Genomic DNA, 25,766 nt, shown 5'->3' with positions numbered 1-25,766 from the left:
TGGAGTTGTCTACTGTACTAAAATCTATCCTAGCCTTTTAAATCAGAGAGCAGACGTATGGTTATTTCTTCAGACTTTCCTTAACATAGGAAAGCAATTGACCAAATTCAGCAGTTTAATTTGGGTTTAAATGTTCTTCTCCATATAGTGTACTTGTTATATAAACAGAATATTGCATTCCTAGTATAAACTGCTTCCTTTATAATTGTGCAGCTGAAGCTATGGTATGTACATTATTATACCTTAAAACCCCTCTGTGTAATATTTATGTACAAATCACAAAGTGGTTCCTTTTTTTTTTTAGTAAAAGTTTCACCCCGAGTTGAGGTTTAGGGATGGGATTGTAGAGTGTAAACAGGATTTAAAGGACCTGATTTTTAATCTCCAAAGCACAACGTAGAAAGAAGTGAAACTCTCACATCAGCTGTAAAGTGATGGCTATATCTATAGTCACATCCTAGCCAGACATGTGACAGTGTGCAAGACATACTGCAAGGGGGAATGTTAAAACAATTCTGCCTCAGGAGCCCATGTTGTGATACAATTTGTAAATAAAGTTTGGGTTTCTCAGCTTTTCGTACAGCAGTCTATCACAAAACAACAACTCCATTTTCCATAATGATTTCAACTCAGTTGCACTGGAGAAGCTCGCCAGCAGTGTACCTGACTGCCTCCACTGTTTAATGACAGTTCCTGACTGGACTGGTACTATTTCATTGTTCGAGAGCAGACTGGAAGTGCCTCACCTGCAGGTATATAGCAGCCTCCTGGTAGTTCATCTCCCAGCTCTGCCGAAGGGTCCCGTACTGGGTCCTGGAGTCCTGTACCCCAGGGGTGGGTACTGGAGCATTGTTAATAACGGCATCATAACCACCTCCATCTGCAGAATCAAAGCAGACTGGGGGTCACACACCACACAGGAAAACAGGGACAGTGTTACAGCAATTAAGGAGTTAACCCCGGCTCCAGTACTGTACAATAGCTTTTAGATAATAACAACTTTTGGCCAATACTGAAGAAGAAAATTAACATATTATTGTTCTGCGAATTGAATAACCTGTCAAGCTACTTTTAAGATTAAGAAACATAAAACTTAGGGTACATGTTTGATGCCACTGAATTTACAAACAAAAAAATAAATACATTAAAAAAATAAATAAATAAAAACACAAATGCACTGCACCGTCACCAAATCTGCTGTACACACCAGTACACTACTGCTAAACTGCACAATCCCAACGAAACTCCTTGTAGGCCTACATCGCCTACCATTTGTCTTTTGATTCTGATACTCTCTGTGATGGTATTTAAAAAAAATAAATTAAAATAGCTGTAATTGCAGTTATACAGTTGCTAACAGCATGTATTTCATTATGCTAGCTTGATTCAGATTATAGTTCAGTTTGGTCTACCAGGCAAAGCAAGAGTCTACCGTATCCCCTTATACATTACATCTTTTACATTTACAGTAAAATGAAAGAAACTTAGACCACATATTTCAAACAAGTGTCTTGTTCAACGCCAAAGTTCTTATTTCCCTTTATGTCCAAGAAACCTTTTTGAAAGTCTTTTAAATCAATTTTGATTATTAAGTAAGGTTTAATATTCATGTAACTGTTTCAATGTGCGATCTAAAGCACCTGATCTCATCCTGCATAGAACACCTACCAACAGGGTCAAAGCCCGCGCTGTAGGATGCCCTCTGCACGGGGTGTTCGTATTGTTCCTCTGACTCGATGACAGCCAGCCCACTACCCACATTATTGCCCTGCATGGCTACAGCCAACAACCAGGACTGTCAGGAGGGCAGTGAGAGGGAGGCTCGCTCCTCCTGTACTCGGGCTCTGTAGCGCAATCTTCAGAGATGCACAGCAACCCCCGGCTCCCTTTGAACGTTCTTAGATTTTCACAGATATCTTTGTTCAAATACTCAGAAGTCGGACAGCTGTCATTTTTCCTGGACACAAGAGCCGTTTCCTTGGAAACATTGAGAGGTGCTTCCAATTAGTCCCAGGTTGCGAGTTGTCACAGAAACACAAATTGACAACAAACAAACTAAGCTTCTTCCTCCTGCTTCCAACCAAGGAAATAGCCACAAGGTTGACTTTAGCTTTCCAAACAACAATTGCTTACCTAAAGAAAACCTTGCCTTATATACAGTACAGTCCCTTTTTAATAGCCTACATATAAACAACATTTGGACATTGTATCGCATTGATTGATTTTATAACTGCACTTGTCATATAATGAACTTCACTATTTCTTATTTGGACATCAGTTTGTTTCAGCACGCCAATGACATGCAATCAGTACAGTAGAAGTTCTACTCTCAAACTAAAAGTACGGATATGCAGCAATAGACAGTATTTCTTATATTCCAGGTTTTACAGTAGATTTTTAGTTGCCAAATCCTATAAAATCAATATATTAAACTAAATTCTCACCTTCCAGACGTGAAAATTATTAGTTTTATTGTGTGTGAAGCACAAACTCCCAGAGTGTTTTTTTTTTCTTTTTTTATACTTAAAAGCAAACTACTGCACCCACTTCAAAAATGTTTAACTTTCCACTACATAGAATTTGCAAAAAGAAAAACAAATGCTGTTCACGCCACTCTTTCAGAAAACGGTATAGCCTAAAATGTAGTTTTAAACATTTACAAAACTGTATGACCCTTTAAACCAAATTATAGGATAATCCCTCTCTTTAATTCAAAACAGTTAGCGCATTTTTAAAAAGTTTAGTTTCTTTCCAACACGTTATTTAGCATTTTTAGTACCACTATGCTTGTACTGTTCTAAAACTTAACGCTGAAATGTTCTGTTCCTATCTTTTGAAGTCAGATTAGCCTTTATAACTCCTGCCCCATAGTCATGCCTTCCAATAGTTATGCCTTCCACAACACTAGTTCAACAATGTCTGTTCTTCTGAGAGCGACTGCACTGCAGGTACAGGCTTGCTTATCCAATGCCTTAGAAAATGACTGGCTTCAAATGAAGGGCTGAATAACTGCAAGATGACAATACAGAAAACACATCTTATCCAGGCATAAATAAAAGGAAAGTGCTTTAAAATCAATGCTCAAAGTGGGTGGCTGTAATTCACAGGTATATCCCAGACTTGTGAAGTCAGCAAAAGCTTCAAAAAAGGGCCTGTATGCATCTTCGGTGATCTTCTGGTGGTGCATCCCTTTGTTGGGTAATAAATGTTTCTTTGTGGTTTTAGTCCTCTAATCTGTAATGAATAAAACCATTCAAAACAAGCTGAAAAAATAAAATAGCAACAAATTAAATTGCCTTCAAGAACAAAAGGTAGGTTGCCATCAGTCCTCACATGTCAAATGATGAAAAACTATTTTAACCAGGTACAGTATCTTTCAATACAAAACCGGCTGAAATCTGAGATGAACGTGCTACTGACTGCTGTGTTTTTTTTTTTTTTTTTTCCAGAATTAATCAAGTTTTAACCTCAAGGTTATTTTGATCAATAGAATATCTCCTTTTCAGTGAGTCACTGTGCCTCCACCGGGAGAAATGTTCTGGCACTTTGTGAAGACTGTGGAGACAATCTAGCTGGTCTGTTAGATTGTAATGTGAGCTCCTGCGAGTCTCTGCATCCTCACACAGATATTAAAACCACACCACATTTCCTGTGCCAAGTCAGAATTACGCTTCCTTGAAAACATCGTTTTAAAAAAACCAAGAACAACCTACAGCAGAAGTGTCTTATTTCTTGCAGAAACAAAAAAACAAAAATATAATCTATTGTAAAACTACTTCCTTTTAGGTCCAGAGAAGACATATAAAAACTTTTGTCCTTGGTAACAAAGTGAAATGATTGTGATTCACAGACAATGCTGCGTTGCTGGGCTGTCTGCTCCAAAGCCAATGCCAAAATCCATGACAGCTGGAGGGCTGGACCAACTTGGTCCAACTACAATCTGTAAGAGTTATCAACCAAAACACAGCACTCCTTGAATCTGAAAATACAACAGGAAATTACCAACTATATTCCCGAGAAACTGAGAATTTTAATGATGTGATTACAAACACAGCCAAGTCGTGTCCTGTCTCTCAGTTCCCTTTAGTTGAACATTAAAATAGATGTTCCTTCCATGAAGAGCAGTAAGACCAGTAAAAAAAGGATCCCCAGACTGCTGCCAAATCAGCCTTGAAGAGAAATTCAGAATGGGAACACCCAGAGACCCAGCAGCATACCACAACACTGAAGGCAGGATAGATAGATACACAAGGGCGGCAGATACAGCTTTCAGACTGCCTCCAAACACTGATTCACCAGCTCCACACCCCAACAAAGTCATTACACATAAAGGTATCTCTGTAGTGCTGAGAAAGCACTTTCCAGCCACTGGAAAGGTACAAAGGACACAGGATTAATGACGTGGGAAACAAGCAATAGTAGTTGAGGTTTTGTTTTTAAAGCTGTAGCACCGATACTGTTTATCCAAAAGTCCTTTTGTGTATTTTAGGGATTGAAACGGGACTGATAGTGGGGACTGAAGCCCCATGTCTGTCTGTATGGTACAGCTACAGTGCAGCTCAGCATAATACAGACAGACATAGAGATAAAGAGCAGGGTTTTAGGATTTGTTGTAAAATACAGTCTGTAAATCTCAAACATAACAGAGGGAGGAAACTGTCTCACTGCACAGCAGTTTGATCCTCCTTATAAAAGTTTACAACAGTCAAAGCATAGTAAAAAGCATTGTCAAAGTATGCTAAAGCATAGGTAAGCATTGCAAAGAATATTTAGAACATATTAATAAACACAGCAAACCAAGGTAAATTATGGTAAATTCATAGTGTAAACATGGGAAAATTACAAAAATACACTGGTCAACTTTTATAAGGGCTTTTATGCTTTAAAATGTAGGTAAAAGGAGAGGATATCTGGTGAACGACCACACTTTTCATTCACCAGATGTTATCTGTGAAATCAATGACAGTTGGTGTGCACGCTTCTGTGCAGGAAAGTGCACGCCGTTTTCTACAAACCCGGATGTTTACTTGCAGAAAAGCTACCACACGTCTGTTCACTACTTTTGGCTGTATGTCTTCTACAGTTATGGCCAAAAGTTTTGCATTATCTTGAATTTAAGGATTGCAACATAATTTAAAAAAAACAAAAAAAAAAACTATATGACATATACATACATAATTTCTATCTTATTTAACATCATGTAATCAAAGAAACTACAACATGATATTGCAAAAGTCTACCGGATGCCATAATAGTAGTACAGTATTTCATGCGAGATTGTAAAATGTCCATTTTTCAATTTCTGTCAGTTTTTTGTTAAGCATACAGAAAACTACAAAGTGGTATGTTCAATATGTTAACGTAAAATTATTCAGCAGGTTTCAGTCGACTTTATGAAGCAAAATGAGTTAATTCTATATAGTGATGAAAAAGTTTTGGCCAAGATGTACAATGTCACTGAATGCCTCTATCTTTTCCTTTTGCTTTGCATGCCATGTTCCACATAATTATGCCTCTGCTCCCTTCATTGTCTGAGCCCAGAAATACTTGTCAACTCCAAAGATCCTCTGTGACACGGACATGTCATATTCGAACTGGATTAAATCACCCCAGGATATCTCAGTTTGGAATTTATCAAGTCCCGATGTCCTGTGAAAAAGACGGAGGTAGTGGTGTCACATTTTTCGAGGAGCAGTCGACATACACTATTCACATTGGATTAGATTTCTCAGGAGCTTGTCTATTTATTTACAACTGTGAAATCACGTATACACCTACAGTATAATATTAACAAACACATGCAAATACAGAGGGACCTTGTTGTATAACTGTGCAAAAATGTGTAATATGTGTAATATGAAACAGTTTATTATGAGAGGCGAGGAGTCTATCACAAAGGTTCGGAAGAAAAGAGATTCTGAATGAGGACCTGCTGCAGATCTATTTGTTAAAGTATTATTTTCAATTTCTGTAATGAATCCCATTTTCCAGTCACATGCTCTGAAGTTCACTTCTTTTCCTGCATTAAAGGTAACAGGGCCCCATTTCATTTGCGCTCCATGCTGCACACAGGATACAGTAAATCGGTTCCGCTCAGGTCACAACGCTGTAACATGAGAAGGGAATCAATGGGGGCTTCCAGGAAACATGCAGCGTTGTGGCAGGATATACCAAGTGGGCTTGGTTAAAATAATGGATTGGGGGGGAGGGAGAGAACTGAATTAAACTGTAACAATGTTGTTATAATAATGAGAAGTATTACAGTGCCACACTGAGGACATGGACAACAAAGTAAAATACAAATGTTTTTTTTTTTTTTTTTGAGGATCACAAGATAAAAAATGTACCCTTTACAAATTCTCTATCCTCAGTAATTATTTATTTTGTGTGCATAGCACAGAGTGAAGACGAGGGAGCACTGTGTAATGCTCACTAAAGATGAAGGACTTTAGTTTTCGAAAAATAAAAATAAAAAACAAGCAGCTTCTATCTTCTAATGTCTGTGAACAACAAGATCTTCCAATTGTTAATTCTGCTGAAAGAATCCCACAGCAGGTTATCGCCTGCTGTTACCAGTAAAGAACAAATACTCCCCTAAAGACTGCTGTAGCTTAACCAGATGTCTTGGTATTTTGTGAAAAAAACCCGAAAACAAACAAACCACCAAATCCTCATGTCAGAGTGCTTGGATCAAGGTCAGGCCTCGATCAACCCTACATAACCTTTCATCACACCCCCACACACCACTGCTGGGACACAACTAAGAAGGTCAGGTAATCCCCAACACAAAATCAAGTTGCCTTTAAATTGAGAAGCCCTTAAAAATATTAACAATAAATTTGCACAGTAATTTTGCATGTTTTCCCTGTGGTTATACTTTGCATTTACCATAGTTCGCAATGATTCTATTATGCTTTATAATAACTTCTCTGTGCTTTACAATGCTTACCACACTTTTCAATATACATGCTGCAGTGCTTTTACTATTTACTATATATTACGAAAACCTGATAATCAAAACAAAATACTGTAAAGCCATAAATATTTGCAAGGATTTTGTTATGCCCTTTTCACTTGTGAAAATAGAAAGCAAACATTTTTGGCATGAAATCAAATTCCACTAACAATGCATACTTCGTATACTGAAACAGGTCGCTAACATTTCTGGAACAAAATAGGTTTCATGGGTGTGATTTGCCAAATACTTTGGTTGCAAATATTTATGGCTTTACAGTAGTTTTCTGTAATGGGTAGGATGAGTTACAGAAAAACAACTTTTTATTTGTATTACAGATTAAGCACACAGTCTTAATTAACTAAACCCCAAGCTCCCAGACATAAGCCAATAGATTACCCCTAAACTGCAATATCACAGCACCCCCTCGGTTTACAGTGTTTCAGAAAATAACAACACAGCCTCTGGACAGGTCAGGATTCATACATGAATGTGCTAACCCACTCCCTCTCCCCTCATTCGTAGTACAACACATTAGCAGATGAGCTGCTTCCTAACAACAGATAAGGTAACAAAATACACAGGTAGCTATCCACCCAGCCATCTGTCTGCTATCCTTACCCCAGCTCTTGAAGCCTGTTGTGCAATACTGACTCAGTCAAGCTCACAGAGGTGGCCCTGCCCAGGCTTACTGCTAATGCATTCCAGCATGTCGATTGCTAATGCATTCCAGCATGTCGATGGTAATGGTGTACATTCTGACCATGTAATGTATCAAGTTTTCATAATGCTCACTGTATTATGATCAAATGTGTTGGTGTGTGAAAATCCTTACAACCGTCAAATAAGGTGTGCAGGAATAGATACATATTTCATTACCAAAAAACACAGGATTAAAATGTCTTTCTGCATTGCTGCAACAATACAAGTGAATAGATGTGTACAATTTTTTTCACAATTTGGCATATTTACATGACTAACTGATGAGCAACAAATTGGGTTATCTAAAATTGTAAATATATATAATTTTTGTGGGTGATCTACAGTCTGTCTTGTTCCTAGTGATCTGGGCAGTTGTCAATCACAGCACTTCCGAATTATGTATTTTAAGTGCAACAGGCTTAAAAGGTATGGTGCTATACAAAGATCACAACGATAACTCTGAGCAGTATTTGTTTTTGGTGATTGCTTGCAGCCCTGTCTTAGCTAGTTAAGACTTGCATGCCATTTTTATTGTCTGTTCTACCCCTGCATGTCTTGGATGGTATCATTAAAAGAGTTTAATTTTATTGCTCATTTATTTTACTACTTATACTGAAAAATAACTGCATTTTACAAACGCAATGTGCTCTGAGTGTACTGAACTGAACATTGTTTAAACGAGTCAAATCCAGGTGAAAAAAAAAAACAAAAAACTAAAGAACTGCTGCAAATATTTCTATTTTTGTACTTATTTTAAATTTTAAATAATGGTAATTATATTTTATCTATTTGTGGCATGCTGGTTTTATTCCTATGTGGGGGCTCCCTAAGCTGATTTCTTGCAAATGGACGCAGTAGCGAAGCTCCCAGGAATTCTCAGAGTCCAACGGGTTATTTTTTATTTTATTTTTTTTTATCATAGGGGTGCAGTACAGTATACTTTAGTTTAAAATTCTGTATATTTTACCTTTTTTGTTACGCATTTCATGCATCAATATTAGGGTTATTCTCTGTTTAAATGAAATATTGTATAGGTGTTTTTTTTTGTGTGTTTTGGTATTTTGGACTGCAGTGAAGCTCAGCAGGCATTAACATGTTGATTAGGCTTCATAAAGTGAAGGATCCTGAAAAGTCAGAAGGAGGGTCATTTGATTTGGTGTCAAATTTCGATGAGTTGCCTCAGTCACGTTTATGACATAATCTCACGTGAGTGGGGTCAGGAAATATACCCACTAGACATCCCGGATGAAAAACGAATGGCACTTCATTGCACTACATGACACTCTTATAACATTACAGCCAGAGTCAACTGTACATATTAACATTGCTTATATTTACATGGTAACATTCCTATAAAGAGTGAATAGGTAAACTACAAACACTATTTTATATTACATCTATCTGTTTAAATGAGGGAACACAATCACGTGTAAAAATGTGAAAATAATGTAGATTTCACTATAACTCTGCATATTGTTTTAACGCAAAGTTAAGGTCTGTAGCAACTTATGAACACAACTAATGGTTCTGAAATTATATATATATATATATATATATATATATATATATATATATATATATATATATATATATATAAAATGTTGCATTGTGCCAAGTTAACGCAACGTTGGTACAAGTACCACATTCTGACGATGTACCACTTTCTGGCCCTACACCGGTTCACTAGACGGAGCTGGTAATGCCATTACCATTCAACGTTCGCTGATTTAACAGAGGAAACAACAAGTAACACTCTAATTCAGAATACGTTTTTTTTTTTTTTTTTTTTGCATGTGATGTTTGTGTTTCCTGTTCAAAAACACGAGAACAGTGGCAGTTCAGCATTTGCCATTAGCTGTGGCAGTAAATTGGACACACATTTCGGTTCTGTACATAATCACAGTTGTTAGTCTCCAAACATTTCTGTCTCTAAATCAAAACCCCCGTTGTTCCAAACACACACACGTGCTTACTTTCACTGGGCACCTCGACTCTCTCCTGCTCTTCATTAGACAGCAACCCACTGCTCGCTTCGTCCCAAATGAGGATGAGTGGCACATCGTCATCGTCCATGTTCAATGCCATACCAGACCAGCCGGGCTCCCCTCACTATCAGTATTCTCCTGGGTTACTTCTCAAATCTGCTCGTCAAGACTGACCACAGAACACTACGACTTCAACTGACATAGCCAAATTTTAAAATACTGATATGATTATTGTAAGAGCACTTTCTGAATAGTACAAAAAACGCATGGATGAACGATACAGTTTCACTGGCAATGCGTTGCTGTTTAAAAGTTCAGCCAATGAAGATTTTGCTGCAGAAAACACTCAATAGAAATACGCAAACATTAATATCCTGAAGACGTTACTTATTTAACATGCGCACTTAATGCGATACAATTATAAATGAGACCTGTAATTTTTCAGTTTTGCGTAGTCAAACGGCCCTCTTCATTGTCGTTGATTCTTAACGGTAACTTTTGTTTTGCAATAAGCAACTGCAATGTAAAAATACATATAAGTATTAACAACAGAAGCTGACAAGCGCCAGTAACTTCTTCACACAAATACAAAATGTATAGAAATCTCTATAGTCGGTACTGTGTTCATCCAGCAAAGTCACCCACCGTATAATACTGCAACCGCTTTAAATGTTAAAAAAAAAATACATTAACGAAAATGAATTGGCATAAAAACATTCCAATTACAGTACCACTGAACCTTTCCCTACTCCTATATAAATACCGGACAGACACAAACCCCGTACATCCAGCTTGGAAGAACCCGCCCAATCTCCAGCTCGATTGGCTACTGGTTAGAGGAGGAATCCTAACTCGCTCTTGTGATTGGTGAAATGAGAGGCCTGGAAGGTAGGCGGGACCTCACCTATCCCGCGGGACGGATGACAGCTGAATAGTGACGTTAGCGCGCGACCCTCCCAGTAGACGTTGGCAACCTTCCCGTTATATTATCTAACTGAGCTAACGTCAAGCACATTAAGCTAAACTAACATACCAATATTAGCACATAGAATTCCATTATACTTAGTTAAGAAGAGATATTCAATAGAAACAACAAACAAACTTTGTAGTCTGAATGAAGAGAAGGCAAATGTGAACTTATAGACTGCATTTCCCAAAGGCACTGCTGTTTAAAGGCTGTTACGTATGATTGGTTTCTTCAGCCCTCGATCATCGGTATCTTTGCAACATATTTAAACCACTAGGCAGAACAAGTTTCGGTTAGGAGTTTTGAAGTTTAGCATTGTAAGAGTTGTTATACGTATTTTATTGGTTAAAGTTAAATAGTGTGTGTGTGTGTGTGTGTGTGTGTTTATATTCTGGGCTAGGCGAGTTTATTATTGGAACGACATTAGATTGTATTTATTGCATTGACATAATTGTTTCGGAAGCTCACAGTTTCATAATTCTTTGGATTCTAACTTAAATTATATTTTCATTGTTTATATTTCAGCGATTAAAAGGTTGCTTATTTTATTATTGTTAGAATACTGATTAATAATAGTATTCTCTTGCAAGGCAAGGCAATTAGCAGTAGTAGCAAGTTTAGGTACATGTTCACCTCAAGGTGTTCATTTTATAGGGGTAGCGTCCTAGTCTTCAAACCTGTCATTTGAGCACCACACCTCACATCACTCCGTTTCTACTGATCTGAGCCTCAGATGGGCTTCTATTACCTGTAACACAAGAAATTGACTTCATCTGAGCAGAGAATGAAAACAAAAATTAGCAAAAGCAAACAATCAAATGCCCTAGAATGCTGTTATGCTAATGAGGGGTAAGGAAATCAATTTTTAACGCCTTGGTAATTACACCTTTGAAAGGGAGAGGTGGGCCCCTTTGTACCAAGCCAAGCATGGTGCTGTAAATCTTTATATTGAACACAAGTGCAGTGAAAAGGTTAACATGAGGGAGTTCTTTACCACACACTGAAACACATTCTTTACAACTATGAGAATAGGGATAGAACACTCTTTATGTTCAATGTTTTAACTGTACATGATTATCTGGATATTACATTTTAAATTCACTAAGAAAAATAATAAATTATAATTCGTAACATTTTAAAGTAAAAAATACAACGATACACTGGTTTCCTTTGTGTTATATATTTTGATAATTGTTTGTACTGGAGTTCACTTTTGTATTCCAGCGCTCCAGTTTGAAAGTCATCAAGCAGTTGAACATGGCTACAGTGAAAGTGCCCCAGCAGCTCGATAATCCTGCCTGGCTGAAGGGCTCTCACACCCCTCAGCCTTGGACCCGAGCCGCCAAGATCTCCCTGAAAATCTTGGACCCTGCCAGCAAGAAGCTGAGCTGCCTGGAGGCGCAGCACATCACCTCGGACCATGGAGGAGTGCATCAGGAAGGCAGAGCTGAGCACCCTGCTGCCGGACTGCCTGAACAGCCTGGATCGTTTCGGAGTGGTGCTGGGAGCTGAGCTGACAGAGGTCCTGCGGGAGCACCGCCGGCTGGGAGACAATCTGCAAACCCGATGGGGAGAGATGGCAGCACTGCAGCAAGCCATCCGCAGCTCACTCAGGAACATCCTGCGACTTTTCCAGATATTGTTCTGGAACAGTGAGACCTGGCTGTATCAGTTATATATGAACATATATTTACAAAAATCTATACATGATTTACACTTCAGCAAGCCCTTTCACGGTCCAATTGTCTTAGATTGTATGGCAGTTATATGTGTGCTTCATCATGATTTATGGCTTTTTCTGCCCTCCTCGATACTTGGTTCATTTAATAAAGTTCCAGCATATTTCACCTATGGGGCAGTCTCTGAGGAAGCCGTAGCAAAGCAGAATTTGTGTGATGAGGAAAGGTATAAAATTTCTTTCCTCCTTGAAATAGTGGGTTTGTTAGATATTGCTCCTTTACAAATTTTCAACAAAGTTACTTTCAGGCAAATAAATAATTAGTCATAATTTTCATAATGGCATTGTAGAAATTTCCCCTTGCTCCGGTGAAACACTCTAGTATATGCATTAATACCAAAGCTATATATATATATATATATATATATATATATATATATATATATATATATATATATATATATATATATATATATATATATATATATATATATATATATATATACTGATGCACAATGAAAACGCAACAGTCTAAGTTTTACATCAGTAGCTCATTGGGCACATACATAATATTATTTAAATTTTAAATGGCGAGCAGATAGGTTTGTTGATTGTTTGAGTAGTATTGTTCCTTGGGGTAACAAAATACTGAGCTCAAGTCATGTGATTTCATAAAAACACCAGGTGCTCAGTCTTTGTTATTTGAGTTGAGTTAAAATTGCTAAAATGAGTTGATTAAGAATCTGCATAAATAGGCATTCTGAAAGACATGATTTTAAATTAATGCAAGAACAGTGAAAGATATGCCCCACTTGGGTGATGAAGATCGCCTGGTTGCTATCGGCATTATTGAAGGTGGCCTGTCTGTGAGAGAAGTTGCCCAGAGAATGAGATGTTCTCTTTCAACAATCAACAGATTAGTCCAGAGAAACCAGGAAACGGGCACTAAGAGGGACAGGCCCCATTGTGGAAGGCAGAGGGCCACCACATCGGCCCAGGACCTTCACATCTGACTGATCCATCTACATAATAGTTTTCAGACTGCAATGGCTGCAGCACGAGAAATTCCAGGAAGAAATAACCCACACATCAGCAGAATGACTGTAGCTCGCTGTCTGTATAAAAATGATTTGCATGCTTAGAGGCCGTTCAGGGGTAACATGTTGACAGCTGAAAGACAAAATCGCCATCTTCTGTGGGCCAGAGAACATCTGAGGTGGCAGCAGAGAGAGTGGTGGAGTGTTTTATTCACAGATGATTGCCATTTTGCCCTTGACAGACCTGACAGAAGACAACGTGTGTGGAGACGTCGTGGTGAGCGTTATGCTGACTGTTGCGTTGTTCAAGCCAACCAGTGAGGTGGTGGAAGTGTGATGATGTGGGGAGGAATCTCCTTTAACACAAGAATGTCTTTGGTGCAGATTGAGGGAAATCTTACTGCTCAGCGACACATTGACAAAATCCTGGAGGCAACATTCTTTCTGTTCCTGCAAGCCAATCCGAAGTGTTGATTTTCCAGCAGGATAATGCAAGACCACACAGTGCTAGGATTAGGACATGAAGGAAACAATGTCAATGTCTTGCTGTGGCCAGCTTTTTCTCCTGACCTAAGTCTAATAGAACATCTGTGGGACCAAATCACCAGTGCCATCCACAGGAGACAACCGTGATGAGCCAACGCCAGCTGGCTGCAGCTGCACAGGAGGCTGATCAGGTCTATGCGTCAATACTGCCAGGATTACGTTATTGTTCAGAGAGGTCATACCCGATACTAACTTTGTAATGTTTTCATTTTGACAGTGTGTCAGGTTTCATACTGAAAACTTATGATTCTTTGATCTGTTTATTTTTTCACATTTTCTGTGATTTTGTTGTATTTCTTTTGTGCAATATATATATATATATATATATATATATATATATATATATATATATATATATATATATATATATATATATATATATATATATATATAATCAGTCAGTCAGCACTCAGATATCCATTAGGCAGATACACGAAAATGCAGCCAAAACAAAGCGAATGAGACAAGCTACGGTAATGTAACAGTTAATCATTAAACAGTTTTAGATACTGTGATGTATGTTTTTTTTACACTATATTCTGCAATTTTGAATATTGACTTTGGATAATGTTTTAATTCTAGAAACTGTTTTTTTGCTTTTTTTAATCTTTTGTATGCAGTTCTGTGCATGGATAACATTTAGATTTAATTTTGCTGTTGAGTCATTAATAGGAAATTTCGCATACTGCTACAATACTTACCGGATTTAAAAGTATGTACTGTATTACAGTTAACGTGTCGTCTCTTTTGGCAAGTGATATTTTCAGAATTATGTCGTTCTGAATTAAAATACTTCTGTTTAAAATACAATACTGTACCAATAAACCAATACAGTACATCTAAATGGAAGCTTACTTATTTTAAAACACAGTTCTTTCAGATATGGTGCGTTTAACAGTTATAATTTTAAAGGGTCGGATACGTGAGTGCTAACTGTATAGTGCAAGGGCGCCCCTAGTGGTTGAAAAGTAAGTAGCTACTTTCAAGCAGGGACCAGTGTGTGCAGGTGGAGGCAGAGAGATGAAGATGCTTTAGAGCAGGGGTGCCCAATCCTGTTACTGGAAAGCCAGTGCCCCTCCTGGCTTTTGTTGCAACTGTGCCCTAAGTGACTTAATTGGAAAAAAAACAGGAGGGTGCCAGCCCTCCAGGACCAGGATTGCACCCCTGTTTTAGAGTAAAACACTATTGTGCAAGTTTATTTTTAGCACACACTGGTCCGCTTCTCCAAAATAACAGAATACAATTTCTTCAATATAAACAAACAAAAACCCTTGCCGTACTAGGCTTCACCTAACAGACAATTTCCCTAACTAATGAGCTACTCACTTTACATCAACAAAGCATAAAGGGGAACACATAGTTCAAAATAGATCACAAGATAACATTGAACAAAAATTCAAGAAAAGCCCTCAGAACTTTCAGCACAAATCACCTTCTCAAACATTTTGCTTCCTTCCCTCAAACTGCCTCTCCCTTTCTTCCAGCATGCTCTTTATATAGGGTACAGCTGGGACTCTAATTACTAAATTGGCTGTTAACTATCCAGTATTTTCCCACAACCATTTAACCAAGAAACACCATCTTCAACACGATACTGGTCACTAGTCTCACAGGAAAAATACATTATACATACCTTTAACAAATTATAAATCACTCAGATTATATATACTAAATATATAAAATTGACAGTGAGATATGTTTAATAATCTCTGCTCAACCCAACCCTGCTCCCAGGCCAACCCGGTGGCGTGCCAGACCCTGCGGGCAGAGAAGGACAAGCGTGACTGGGCAGGAGCTGGTGAGAGGCCTGACTGAGCTGCGGGACATCCTCTTTGACAAGCTGCTCAAAGGGCTCGTAGAGGACTGCGAGAGGGCCCGCTATGTCCAGGAGGTCACCCTGCAGCACCACAAGAACATGGTGGTCAGGACTCTCGAGGCAGATGTGGAGGCCGCTATTCAGGACAGGGACAGAGAGGTAAGAAACCGAGATCTTCTCATTCAGGACGGGGAGGTAAGAAACACAACTTCTTATTCAGGACAAGAAGATAACAAACACAGAGCTTCTCATTCAGGACAGTGAGGTAAGAAACACAGAGGTTCTCATTTAGGGCAGGGAGGTAAGAAACAGAGAGCTTCTCAGCTGCTGAACACGAGGGAGGTTGGGTAATGCAGTGGATTCATGAGATATGCGTTCACCTCTCCAGCTTTACAAGTCAGTCAGGATTGGTGTTCTCTGTGCAGCCCTTTGTATGCAGACAGCAGGGTCATCCATTTATCAAAAAAGACATGATGAAGCCAGGGTGCATTAGCATCAGTTTATGTGTGGAAGAAACCTCCTGTTGGTATCTAGTGCTGAGACAAACATGGGTTTTCATGTTCAATCAGTCAAAATACAAAGATAAAAATATTATTTAAAAAAAAAAAAAAAGGCTAATTTGAAATAGCTGGAAAACAAAATTATAATGTGTTATAATTAAACACTGTTCAGCACGTGAGAATGAGACTTTGCTCAGTTTCAAGATGTTCTGTATAAACTGGTCTCGTTTGCATAATATATATATATTTTTTTGATACAGTCATTTATAAAATGTTAAGCCTTTCTGGGATTTGTCACGAAAGTAGAGGCTGCCAGTTCTGCTGAATTGTGACATAAACTAATGTCCACTGGGGACTATGCTGAGATCTCTAATCACCTTTCTCTTATGGGTGAATCTGATTAGCTTCTGGGGTAAATGTATTACAAACATGGTTCCCTAAGCAACAAGGTGATCCCCATATTGGAAAGGCTGGTAACTTGCTCATCACATAATTGATCTCATCTCCCTCAGATCTCCAAAAAGAATGAGATGATCCGTCAGCTGAAGAGCTCCCTTCACCAGACAGAGAAGATTTCCGATGACTTCCTCAAGAAGACACGGCACTAGACGAACAAGCAGCTCCAGTTAGACCAGAAGGCCTTGGAAGGGAAGTGCAGCAAACTGCAACAGGAAATCACCCAGCTGCAGAGCCAGCTGAACAACCTGATCACAGAGAACTGAGTCCAAGCTGGCACTCAGGAAGGTGAGCTAGTGCAATAACACAGTGCTGCTAAACAACCTGATCACAGAGAACTGCGAGTCCGTGCTGGCACTCAGGAAGGTGATCTAGAACAATAACACAGTGCCGCTGAACACTTTATCACCCACAGCGTTTCTCTGCTCTGCAGCTTGTTTCACATTGTTTCTATTGCATGGTGTGTCCCAGTAAGCACCCTTAGTATTATAAAGCACAGTGCACACATTGTTGAATCATGCTACAGTAAATCACAGTTCATTTTGGCAACATGTTGGAAATAGATGGTATAGGGCCTAGGCATAGTAATCCACTAAATTGCCTGTGGTAGACAGTTAAAACAGAATGGAAATATTGTAGGATATGAAACAGTTGTTCAGTCTTTAAAATCCAACAGAATTACAGTAACAAAAATGGTCTCCATTTTAATTCAATTTTTATTTTTCCTTCAGCTTTGACACAGGATGCAGTGTGATTGAGGTGTGATGCTTTAATCGCATTGTATTGATCATGGCTCAGCATACAAAATATCTGAGGCATTTAACACCCACTCCTAGAGGGTACATAGTGGAAACAGAGATTGAAAAATGGATACAGAAATATGATGCAGACATGGGAGAGAAACAGGTAAAGAAGTTCTATCCTGAGGTATACAATGTGCAGGGGGGTCATGTCACTGCAGGACACTGATTCCTGCCTGAAGGATAGTAAAGGGCACTATTCTGTTTGAGCCAGAGCTCAAGCAGTGCCCTAGATGCTGTTAGTGCTGCACTGTCCTGTGGATCTAGTCTACTCTGGACATGACACGAAGAGCAGGGATGCAAAAGAGCAACTTATTATGATTATGAATGTTTTGAATTATCTTAATGCATGTATTGCTTTATAAGAATACATTTTAAAACCCAGAAGTTTAAAGAACCCATTTAAGATAATTCATGTAATGGTTTAATTCATTTAACAATTGCACAATAAAACATGCAACACTGTTCTGTCTTTTATGACCTTTATCAAAAGTTTGTGAATAAAATGCAGTATGAAAGTAGGAAAGGTTAATATCAAAATATAATAAATCAGCTATTTAATCTCAGTAAGCGGTACTGGTTAGGCAAAATGTTAGTGTAAATGTCAATTACATTGAAAGCATTACATTAACTGTCTATAAAAATGTGCATTCTTTAAGAACTAATTCAGTAGATCTATTAATATGAATATGCAAGCAGGATGATTGAGTAAGTATGAGTCAGGAGATAAATGAATATAAATGAATTAATTATAATTAATAGGATATTAATAGGTCATCATTCTTAGTTGTTCTTTATCAATCTGTTGTTAAAAATATATCCTTTAATTAGTTTAACACCCATTCATCTGTTCTTTAAGAAGATAACATTCAGCCACCCTTATTCAAGTTCATAGATCACCTTGTAAATATTTTAGCTGTTAGCTGTAATTTACTTTCATTGAAGATTAATACTAACCTTTCTTTTTGTAAGACAACTAAATATAACACAGACCCATTTTACATTATACCACTATCAATCTTTCTGCAAATATACATTGTATTTAATTCCCCCAAGTGTAGTTTCTGTAAGTCTTCCTATTCTTTATTTTAATTGGGAATATGCATTGACCTCGACCCTGTAATGGATGGATGGATGGATGGGAATGCGCATTGTTTTGCAGAGTTGATGCAGCGTTGAGCATGCGTGATGTCTTGTAGCGCGGTGTCCCTTTCAGTCTTTGTTTAACAAAACATACATTCTTCCAGTAAAATTAACCATTCCTGGTAGCTCAATTCAGTCCATTAATTGAGTCTTTAAATCACTAGTTATCTTCTTTTTTAATGATGTAATGTTATTTCTATGTTAATATCCTTTAAACAATCTTTGGGGAATCTTCAAGTTTATTAATTATTGGGTGTTTTCTAGATATTATTCAGAGCTTGCAGTTTAAAATGTTGTATGCTGCTTTCTTCTGACATATTATTTACGTGGGTATTTGCTGGATGGTACTAGCAGTGTTGCAGTCCAGTTATTAAAAGCAAGCTCCTTTTTCTTTGACTTATTGATTTGGAGCTGATAGTTAAAGATGTTATATGCAAGCTCCCTTTTTCAGACTTTGCTTGCTATATGTTGGTAGCACGCTACCTTTTCACTGTCTTACTGTACAAACTCACTCAAAACCGTCTGGTCCGGGAGAAGAAGGAGCAGGAGCAGCGTGAGCTCGTCCTCATGATCCACACTGCCATGCGCATCCAGACTCTTTGGAAAGGGTACAAGGTGCGCAAGATTATAAAGAGCAAGAAGAAGGGAAACAAAGGGAAAGGGAAGAAGGCAAGAAAAACAACTGGCAGCAGATTACCCACTGGTAGACTGAGCAAATGCATGGTCATTTTTAGTTTTTAAAAGTCTTTAAAAATCTTTTCTTACCTATCTTTAGCCTCCTTTTCTTTTCCAGACTGTAGTTTCACTGTCACTCAGGAGACTATTCTGCCCATAACACTGTGCTTTTCATATGTACTTTGTTTCCACTACCCCTCACTTCCTGTAATACACTTTATGAGAAAAAAAAAGTATTAAGTTTTGCGTAAACCTTTTTTGTTCCTGGTTGTTGTTAGTAAAAGTGTGTGACAGTCCTTGCTGCCGGTTAACAGCCTTGGCCGTGATGCAATCCTGCCACAGGTGGTGTTGAAAGTGGGATAGCGACCCAGAGCGGAACTGCAGCAAACAAAAAAAGGAACAAAACACAGGAAGAAAATAAAAGGTTTAAACAAAAAATCCTTTAAGCAAACCACCGCTGCACGACTTCAAATAAAAGTGGGACTGCAAGACCCCTCAAGCTTTTGGTTCAATGTTGGTACAGTTGGCTGTTCCTTAGGTTTGCGTGGAAGAAGAAGAGGGTCGTGGGAATCATAAACTCCGGTATATGGAGTCTTTCACTGTGGTGTTACACGTTTGTAACCTCCTCACTTTGCTGTGTACATGTCAGGGGTAGGGTTGTTGTGAAGCCTGAAAACTCGTCTCTCAAATAAGATCTAATTGATCAATATGAGATGTACGTGCATGGAGTCATAAGGCAAGACGTCACAATGTCTGCAGTCCTCACAGCTGTGTTTTTTCTGGTCACTCCCCTCTTTGAAGTTTGATGACAGACTTTCATGGACGGAGTTATAAGCCAAAACATCAGACTATGTCTGCAATGCGTCTCTGTGCACACGCCCCTCTTTGAAGTTTGATGTGCACATGGCTCTAAAATCCTTATTTGGCTGAGTATCGTGTCAAATTTGGACTTGAATTGAAGCATGACTCCTCTTCTTTCGAACAAAAAAAGAATCATCGCTGACAGACGTTCCTGGACGGAGCTAGAAAGCAAAAGGTACATGGCCCACCCCCGGGCAAAATCCCATATACCGGAGTTTATGAGAGCCGACTGTGTATTTGGCCATGTTTGATAAAGAACCGATTTCAAGGATCAGTAAGCATCTTGTTTTATTATTCAATCAAGAGAATGAATTGAACCAGAATAAAAAAAAACTACTGCTTGTTAAAAGCAGCTGTACTTTCTCTACACTGTGAAGCGAACGCGCTGTGCTAATGATTCTGTTAATGTACATACACATCGTGTGGCACTCTTCCTCTGAGTCCATTGAGAGAAATATATCAATTGGATGTATTCTATAAAAAGAAAACTACATTCAACTAGAAATGCTTTGTGTCCTTATTGTTCACCCTAAGAACTCAGCTGTTTGCATTGCAGAGACGCACACAAAGCCTGTGTCTCAGAAGGTGAATATTGTTACAATTGTGGCCTAGATACAGTACCTCTGATTTTTAACAGGGGCACTTGTGATGCTTCAGAAATATTATTGGTATTGCGTAAAACAAGTCTATACCCCCAAAAAACATTTGCATCATTATCTCCAAATGGGCTGTCAATATTACATCCTATTTTATCTGCAGTGTGACAGTCTAACTGACTGTATGTAGGCTTCTTTAAATAAGGACTACCTCTCAGTGAATAACAGTACTCATTGTGTTCAGAGACAAGGACCTTTTTGAGAAAGAAATATTTTTATTTAATGGTATTTTCATAAAAATAAAAAACAATAACACATTCAAATATTTTATATATTAATGGTAGCCGTATCAGTCCAGAGATGTTAGACAAAAAGACTAATTAAACAATATAAATAAATAATCACAAGCTTTCAAGACCTCAAAGGCAGCGGTCCAGATAAGTGGCATACCTGCCATTTTTACGCATTAAAAAAGTCGAAATATGCACTCAATTTGAATTTACTGCGTAAAAATATGCATAGCAATAAAACTTCCACTAACAACTACAGCTCCCAGAATACCATATCTTCAGTTACTAGGATACTGTACACAAGAAAAAACAACTCAACAAACATTATCCAATCTCTGGCTAGCCCTGTTGTCTTTGCAGCCAATCGCAGCAAGAATAAGAAAAATTGACACAGTTTGAGGTGTAAACACCCCTGTCCTACTACAAATCCAACTGGAACCATCGCCAGAGGCAACCTCTAAAGAAAGGTTCCTATAATATTAAACTAACTTTTGTATAACTTATTAATGAATGTCCTTATTGTATTTACTAGTACGGCTTGATATTGAAGTGAACGTGTTCACCAAGTTTAAGGATTTAAAGTTAAAATATAATTAATGTAATTAATTTATAGATTCAGTGTGATACCTTGAAAAAAAAAATGCTGAGCCGATAAAGAACCTTGTAGAACACACACATGGCTGTACTGTAGTTCAAAGTAAGATTGCAGTTATAATGGAAGGCTCTTTTTAATGCCTCTCCCATTACCATTAAATATTGTACAGTATTTATTGAGATTACTTATGACTTCAAGGTAATGTTGCATTTTACCCCCTGAAAATACATTTTACTCTGTGTTAAAATTAGAGGGCAAGTTATTCCCAGACCCAAAACCTTATCTGGAGCGCTGCTCAAAGATCTCTTCATGTGAAAGTAGGAAAGCTTTTCCCTGAAGAAGAGACCTTTGACATATTGAAAGTGTATGATTAAATTACTGTTTAGTTTAGTCTAATAAAAGGTATCACATCTTTTAATTAATTTATACAAACATTTATACAAATACCAACATCACTTGTATGAAATAAGTACTTTATTAATCAAACTCAAATTCATTTTATAAACAGGGAGAGGATTGTGGATTTGATTATCTGCACAAACAAATCAGATATACTGTGGTAATACTGCAAAACTGTATGCTGTCCCTCCATCCTTTCATCAAATTATCAATGTGATCCAGAACTACAGTATGATTGAGCTTTTTAATTCAATTCTTTCTTATTTAACCAGGATGAGAACCCATTTAGATTAGCATCTCATTTACAAGGGGGTCTAGAAGACAGTAGTAGCAATCAGTAAATAATACTTAAAACTGTTTCAGTAGATTACTTCTAAATTGAGTGTTCTGGACACTTCATATAAGTGCGTGTACCCGTCTACATAGCTATAAGATATCCAGCAAAAAAAAAATAAAACCAAAATTAAAAATATGTATTTTCTGTCCATGTTTGTTTGTGGTCCCTTTCCATTATACAAACACACACACACACACATTTAGTGCAAAACTAATCTCAAGGTGTCATACAAACATTAACCAATGTGTAAATCTCACCTCACCCTTCATCCAAATCATGCAGTAGGACATATACATGCACCACCTACAGGTCCCTTTACCATCCCTAGGAAGGAGAACGACTTGTCCAAATCACCTTTACCATTCGGGAAAAGACTTCAGGTTCAACACAGCCCTGCGAGATAGATTCCTTCCTGTATGTCCACTTAGCACTCTATCACAAACCATGATGCACAGCTCTTTCATCTTGATACTTGCTGCACCAATGCTTCTTCTTGGTTAGCTGGTCAGTTTAGTACTTCCAGGGGGGTTTAGTCTTGATGGAGCCTGTGGTCTTGGGTCTCCAGACGGGCTTACTCAGGCTGGCTGACCGGACCCTGCCATTAGCTTGCCTCCCTGCGAGGTCTGTGAACGCTGAAGCAGGTCTCTGTCTCAGTTCCACTTCCCTAGAATTCCTTGTAGCTCCTTTTTCACCTACCCAGGACATGTTGGGCCCCATTCCCTCGTCTTCCTCACTCTCTGGGGGGTTCCAGAAATCCCTCTTACTTTCATAGAGGAACTCTCTGCTGCCACACTGAGTTTCCAGTGGGGCTTCTTTCAAGGGGGGCGCTTTGGCTGTGTTTGTGGGAGGGGCCTGTGTGGTGCAGGTGTGTACAGTGGGCGGGGTCCAGAGGAGAGGGCGGGATTTACGAGTATCATCCTTCTTTGTCCAGGGGGACTTCCAGGCAGGGCCCTCCTCAGGGGAGCCAAATAGGGACTCATCGCAATAGGTAGGAGTGTGGCTCTTCAACCTGAAAAACAGACATCCACAGGTCTCCTTTCAAACCATTCGTCTTTCAGCATTTTATCTGACTGTGTCAGACAGCTGATTAGAGTTACATACAGTCAATATAACATACGCCAGGACAAGCCAACTCAACAAGGCAAACACAGCTAATTCACATCATCCACTTCTGATTGCTACAGGGTCTAAACACACATCAGGGTAAAAATAAATTAAATAATAATGTGTAGGAATTGGTGAACAAACCACACCCCCACTCCCCCTGCCTCCCAACCTAACCGCATTTCTATATGATTTCCACCTGCAATTTCAGTAGAAGTCAAATAAAGCAATTCAGTCTACAATGAATCCAAGACGTGTTTTCCTTTCCAAGAAGCCTCTCACTATGCTACTAATCAAGCTAGGACTGATGCGGTTTCAAAGTGGACTGCATTCCTTCATGTGCATGCTTGCAGCAAAGTGAGGGATGAGGAAGAGGAGCACTGAAATATCTCCAAGGAGCGAGAGACGCATCTTCACCAACAGCTTAGACAAAAACACCATTAGAAAAACAAATACATAATGTGCGTGTCTTTCACACAGGAACATGCAAGATCCATGCCATTCTTTTATTAGCTCTTGTCTGTTCAAAAAGAAAAAAAAAACAAGATTTAAAAATCCATTTAGTTATATATTCTAACAGTATCACTGGTGCACTTTTTTTTTTCTTTTTTAAACTTTATTTTGGTATACGGCATGCGCGTATTTGAAATGCACTTCTGCAGTTTTCTAACCAATGGCTTTCTATGCGGTTTTTCAATTTCCAGTGTTTTAGCTGCAATCCGATGTGAGCTGCAGCACAATAAGTGACTGCGTACCTGGAAGCTGCAGCGATTGTTCTGTCTACATGTATTAGCGATTACCTGGCAGCAAGTGTAACAGCAGTATAAAACACATCATTACTGTATTAGGCATTGTCAAACAGCTGCAGCCAATCAATCAATGCTCCTCCCACACAACTGAAGTTCCACAGTCTGTGCTTGGTAACAGGTTCTATGAGAAGGTTTCTGCTTAACAGGTTCTGACACCTTGACAGTCAAATATACTGCACGAGAACTGCCCCAAACCTCTCTTGCAACATAGCAAGGAAAGGTTGTTACAGGCTACGATCTTAAGAGGCATGATGAAAACAATGAAAGAGCTATGAGGGCATAAACACATTCCTCAGGTATTTTCCAACTCATCATTCTGTCTACTTCAATACAACCATAAAAAAAAATAATAATCATAATGTGAGAATCCTGCAGTGTGCATGTAGAAGCACGGTGGGACCCACCTGTATTTGTTCTTCTTTTTGAGGTTAGCGCTGCTGAGCGGGGAGCTCTTTGAAAGAGGCGTCCTGGGAACCTCTGGCCTGGCGGGATGCCAGAGCTGGGACTTCGACGCTCCATCTCTCCTGGCATCACTGATTAGCACTCCTCCTAGAACACCCCCTCTGCAGCCCCCTCCTGCCCTGGACGGGGCACGGAAGGCCTGCACGCCGGTCACTGCCAACTCGACAGACATCTGAGACTAGCACCGCTTTCACGGAACGTCCCAGGCTCAGCGACTGCGGATCCTGCCTGGAAAACAAACCACACTAATTATCTTCAAAGGGCTTTGATTGCACACAAACAACACAGGAGGATGCTTATATGCGCTTAAGCAAGCTTTTAAACCCTCGCTTCTCTGCACTATCAGATGCGCAGGTTTTTAAGGCGTTTCCTCCACTATAATGAAGCAGTTTGTTTCTGATTTTGAAACATTAGCCTTTGCAGCCTAAATTAGTTTTATTTTATTAAACAAAGAGGCGTGCAAATTTGACGATGGTGTAAGTTCCATAAAAGTCTGCAAATTGTATGGAAAAAAGCATTCAGCTGACCAGCGCTATTGCTGACGGTACCGTGTCTATGGACTGGTACCACGCAAAGACACTATTATCGCTGTCTCTGTTCTCGTGTGGACCCCATTTTTTATTTCAATTCTAAACAAAGACGTCTCTTTATGTGCTCTGTGCCACAGTTAATTATTTTCCTAATTGTACTTTACCAAACACATATGTTAAATACTTGTACTAATGCAAAATGAAACAAATGTAGTTTACTTACAATGCTAACCTTAATTACAAGCCATTGCGTCTGTGCGACGACACCCTCATTTTGGCATTATATTTGCAGACTTCATGTTTGTCAAAACCGTCACTTAGCAATATTGCGCGCGGCAACCAGGCCCACAAAACAGCTGTGCAAAAACACCCGGAGGATTACACTTTCTGAGGAGGGGTGGAGAGATTTAAGGAATTGCTCAAATAAATACTATTTATTAAAATAAATCTGAATTCATATTTTTAATGAAACATAACGTTTTTATTTTAATTTATTGCAGGATAATATATTTTTATGTTGAAA

General features: G+C 38.7%; 2 protein-coding genes across 6 annotated transcripts in view; both read right to left on the bottom strand.

Moving 5' to 3' along the window:
• LOC121299866 (two pore calcium channel protein 1-like) overlaps positions 1-10,417 on the bottom strand; it is a 34,671-nt gene extending 24,254 nt beyond the window's left edge. Inside the window, exons 1-3 of one of the 4 annotated variants that reach the window (XM_041228034.1) lie at positions 10,288-10,416; positions 9,631-10,158; positions 747-880 (exon numbers count right to left, since the gene is read on the bottom strand). In XM_041228034.1, the coding sequence (XP_041083968.1) occupies positions 747-880; positions 9,631-9,742 (246 nt within the window). In that variant the 5' untranslated portion in view covers positions 9,743-10,158; positions 10,288-10,416. Of the gene's footprint in view, positions 1-746; positions 881-1,668; positions 4,173-9,630 lie in introns of those variants that run through there. The other 3 variants (XM_041228036.1, XM_041228033.1, XM_041228035.1) reach the window with 3 other exon arrangements.
• Positions 10,418-21,827: 11,410 nt separating this feature from the next.
• LOC121300057 (RBPJ-interacting and tubulin-associated protein 1-like) lies at positions 21,828-25,611 on the bottom strand. 2 transcript variants are annotated; one of them, XM_041228421.1, is made up of 3 exons: positions 25,467-25,611; positions 24,656-24,941; positions 21,828-23,347 (listed from the first exon to the last, which is right to left on the bottom strand). In XM_041228421.1, the coding sequence occupies exons 2-3, from the start codon at positions 24,883-24,885 to the stop codon at positions 22,849-22,851; spliced, it is 729 nt and encodes a 242-aa protein (XP_041084355.1). In that variant the 5' UTR covers positions 24,886-24,941; positions 25,467-25,611; the 3' UTR covers positions 21,828-22,848. The 2 variants fall into 2 exon arrangements, with proteins under 2 accessions (XP_041084355.1, XP_041084356.1); XM_041228422.1 differs by having other exon boundaries at positions 25,476-25,611.
• Positions 25,612-25,766: the final 155 nt, after the last annotated feature.

This window comes from Polyodon spathula, chromosome 25, assembly GCF_017654505.1.
Source record: "Polyodon spathula isolate WHYD16114869_AA chromosome 25, ASM1765450v1, whole genome shotgun sequence".
Classification (NCBI taxonomy): Eukaryota; Metazoa; Chordata; class Actinopteri; order Acipenseriformes; family Polyodontidae; genus Polyodon; species Polyodon spathula.
Note: the sequence above shows the minus strand (reverse complement) of the source record. Positions and strands in the feature narration are given on the sequence as shown.